Genomic DNA, 3,597 nt, shown 5'->3' with positions numbered 1-3,597 from the left:
TGTTGGTATCTTCTGTTGGCTCAAAGGCTGGTGGGGAAGCTTCCCCACACGTAGCTTGAAATTTAATCTAGAATGGATTGGGGGGGAGAGAGAGACCAGGGAGGGAGGCCTGTTTTGGCCAACTTGCTCCACAGGGGAGATGGGTGCAATGAGTTCATCTGATGACAAAGCAAATTGGGTTTCTCTGGATGTGAAGAGGTTGGGCGTAGCTTGGCACCCAACAGAGTCTTGTAGGCAGAACTTTCTGATGGTGAGAGCTGTTCAGCAGAGGAGCAGGCTGCTGCAGAAGATGGATTCTCCTTCTCTGGAGGTTTTTCACACAGGTTGGATGGCTGCCTGTCAGGAGTGCTTTAGATGTGACCCCTGCATTGCTGTTCTACGACTTTGTGAACACTGTGGGAAAGGCAATCCTGGGACAGGTTTCTGCTGGTGTGGTGTAGTGGTTCAGAGCAGTGGACTCGTAATCTGGTGTACTGGGTTCGCTTCCCCGCTCCTCCACATGCAGCTGCTGGGTGACCTTGGGCTAGTCACACTTCTCTGAAGTCTCTCAGCCCCACTCACCTCACAGAGTGTTTGTTGTGGGCGAAGAAGGGAAAGGAGAATGTTAGCCACTTTGAGACTCCTTCAGGTAGTGATAAAGCGGGATATCAAATCCAAACACTACTTCTTCTCTTGGAACCACTAAACCCTGGCAGGCGGTCTCAAACATATGAAGCCGTGTCATTCACCTGCTTCCTCAACAGCAGCAATGAGTGGCAGCCAGCCTCTCTGTACTACACCCCCCGCCACCCACACATGATCTGCCCATGCAGCTCCACAAACTGGTAGCCCAATCACTGCAAGTTCACAATTTCTTTACAAATCCTTGCCAGCTTTATAAAAACACGTAACTGATAAAGAGTCCTGTGGCCCAGCCAGGAAGACATTACAAACATTGGGGTTCCGGGGGGGGGGGCAGACAGGGAGGCTGGGCCACCCCCTGTAGCCAAATCAAGGGGTGCAGTTGCGGGGAAGGGGAATCCTTAGAAATGAGCTGTGACTCGATCGATCTCCAGCAAATCTTCCAGAATCTGTAGACAGAAGGGGGGAAAGAGGGTCATTAGGAATTGCCCAGGAGGGACATTTCTCCCTTGCAAGGAACTTCTCCTTGAAAGGCGGTCTTCTGTTATGGCGGAGATCCCTTAGCCCAGTGGTTCCCAGTTAGGGGCCTGGGGCACCATCCCTTGCCAGGGACTCACTTATCTTGTAAATGCACAGTGAAAGCCACAGTAGTGATCCATGGATCACCTAGCCTCTACTCGTGACTAGTGCTCGCTTGCTGGAAGGGGAAAAACTGGGAAATAGCTGCTGGATGGCAAGTGATCTGGGATTGGGCACAAACTTCTGACACAGTTTCTTAAGGCTCTTGCAATTGGATGGGTGGGGAGAGAGAGAGAGAATATGCAAATAGGTTGCTTCACAGGGCGGGTTCACGTTATTATTTTAATGCAAGGGATCCCTTCCCCTTGTTCCTTATTTTTTAACTGAAAAGAACTTCTAATTGCTTTCAACAACGATCAGGTTTTGAGGAGTCTCCCACTGCCTGTAGTTGGGTTTTCAGAGACTCTAGCCTGATAAGTTTTGGGGTTCATTGTTCATCTTGGAAGTTCAGCAGGGGAAACAGGTAAGCAAATTGCCACTAGGATTAGCACAACAGCTCGCCCTCCGATTACTTTAGCGTTGGAGCTGAGCCGTACTTTGTTTTCAACATTGTGATCTATCAGCAGCTAAATACCAGTATATGGTGATATATCACAATGACTGGAATTTCTTACGGCTTCTTCTTCCAAGATACATGGCCCAGCCCTACACGGGGAGTGGATCCTGATGCCTCTCAGGCTAAAGGGCGAGCCGAGGAGTATTGATCCTTTGCAGAACTGCTCAGCTGGGGTGTGGGGTGTGGAAGAGGCCTCCCGTTCCCCAGCTGAACAGCTCCAGTGCCTCAGAAGGCAGCCTGCCCCACAGCTGGTTTGCATATAAGCAGGAGAAGCATTGGGGCTCCCTACAGCTGGGGGGAGGAGCACTTTAACAGAGCCCCCCACCATCGCCAGCTCGCACAAGCCAGCAGCAAGCTAGGGGCTCCGTAAACTGCTCAGCCGAGGGGAGTGGAAACTGCGCAGTGGAGCAGTTTCACAGAGCCCCCACCCTGCTGCTGTCTGGCTTTGCAGAGAGTTATCAAATTTTCAAAAGTAGGGGGTCTGGGGTCCTCAGTCATTAGCTAATTGAGAACCACTGCCTTAGCCAACCCTGACAGGCGACAAGAACCACCTGGGGGTGGAAGAAGCCCAAGCAGTACAATAATAACAGCTAAAAATCCAGCTCGGCACAAATGATTTATGCTCCTGATAAAAACTAAAGGATTCCCTCCCTTATTTCCTGCAAAGGCCGCTCTCAAGGCCGCTTGGGTTGAGCTGCCACCCAAGCAGTTTTGCAAGGAACGTGGCAGGAAATCTCTTGAGACAGAGAGGCTGGCTTTCCCACAGCGCAGCAGGCACACAATGCGCACCTCGTTTGCTCTGGAGCCGGAAGCAGCCCCTGCCAGCGGAGGCGACCCTTGTCTTCCTGGCTCTTCCCCCTCTCCCCACTCACAATGTCTGGTGTGGTGCCGATTTTCTTGGCCAGCTCGCTGCGCTCCATGGTGCTCAGGTAAAGGTAGCGGTTGAGCAGCTCCCCGTCCAAGACATTGCGCACGGCGTTCTGCAAGATGCGCCGGTCCATGTGCAGCATCCTAAGGAGGGGCAGGAGGAACGTCGTGAGAGGAGTGCTGGGGTCCCTGCCTCATTCTGCTAGGCTCCAGCTCCAGCAGGCAGCATGCCCACCAATCAGGAATGGTGATGGGCTTTGTAATCCTTTAACCAGGGGTCGGCAACCTAAGGCCCAGGGGCCACAAGCGGCCCATAGGGGTCATTTAACCGCCCCACGAGCTGCCCCCAAACCAAGCCGCCTGCTCGGCAAGTCCCCGGGCGCTGCACTAAACCAGCGCAGTGCGGAGACTCGCTTCTGCGCAGACGTCAGAAATTGCGGGTGCGTGCGCAATCCAGCCCACGGAGGGATCTCGGCTGGAGTGAACCAGCCCAGGCGAGGTAAACCTTGCCGACCCCTGCCTTTAACATCCAGTAGTAGTAGTAGTAGTAGTAATAATAATAATAATAATAATAATAATAATGATTTATTATTTCTACCCTGCCCATCTGGCTGAGTTTCCCCAGCCACTCTGGGCGGCTTCCAATCAAGTGTTAAAAACAACACAGCATTAAATATTCCCTAAACAGGGCTGCCTTCAGATGTCTGCTAATCTGATCTTACGTGTGACCCATAACCCAGGGGTGAACTTGGCAGCCAGCCTGCTTATCCCAGGTGTGGACAGACAAGGTCTTCTGCTCCCCAGCCAAGTCGCCCATCGGCTCTGAAACAGTCTCGCGCTCTCCCTGCGAGGCCTATATCCCACCAGTCCTCCCACGGGCAGATCCTGCCTGCAGGAAATGGTGTGGAAGGCACAGATGGCTCTGAAGATAGCAGTATGTGCAGAAGGGGATTGCAGAGCCAGACTCCCCTCCC

General features: G+C 52.7%; 1 protein-coding gene across 3 annotated transcripts in view; it reads right to left on the bottom strand.

Annotated features, from left to right (window-relative positions):
- Positions 1-850: 850 nt before the first annotated feature.
- Positions 851-3,597, bottom strand: part of CPSF1 (cleavage and polyadenylation specific factor 1) — a 37,689-nt gene continuing 34,942 nt past the window's right edge. For all 3 annotated transcript variants that reach the window (XM_083748976.1, XM_083748977.1, XM_083748978.1), the window contains exons 37-38: positions 2,629-2,767; positions 851-1,070 (exon numbers count right to left, since the gene is read on the bottom strand). In XM_083748976.1, coding sequence (XP_083605102.1) covers positions 1,023-1,070; positions 2,629-2,767 — 187 coding nt within the window. In that variant the 3' untranslated portion in view covers positions 851-1,022. The remainder of the gene's footprint in view (positions 1,071-2,628; positions 2,768-3,597) is intronic.

Source organism: Podarcis gaigeae (genome assembly GCF_964106915.1).
Source record: "Podarcis gaigeae genome assembly, chromosome: 7".
Lineage (NCBI taxonomy): Eukaryota > Metazoa > Chordata > Lepidosauria > Squamata > Lacertidae > Podarcis > Podarcis gaigeae.
The sequence above is the reverse complement of the archived record's forward strand: the minus strand, read 5'-3'. Positions and strand labels throughout refer to the sequence as shown.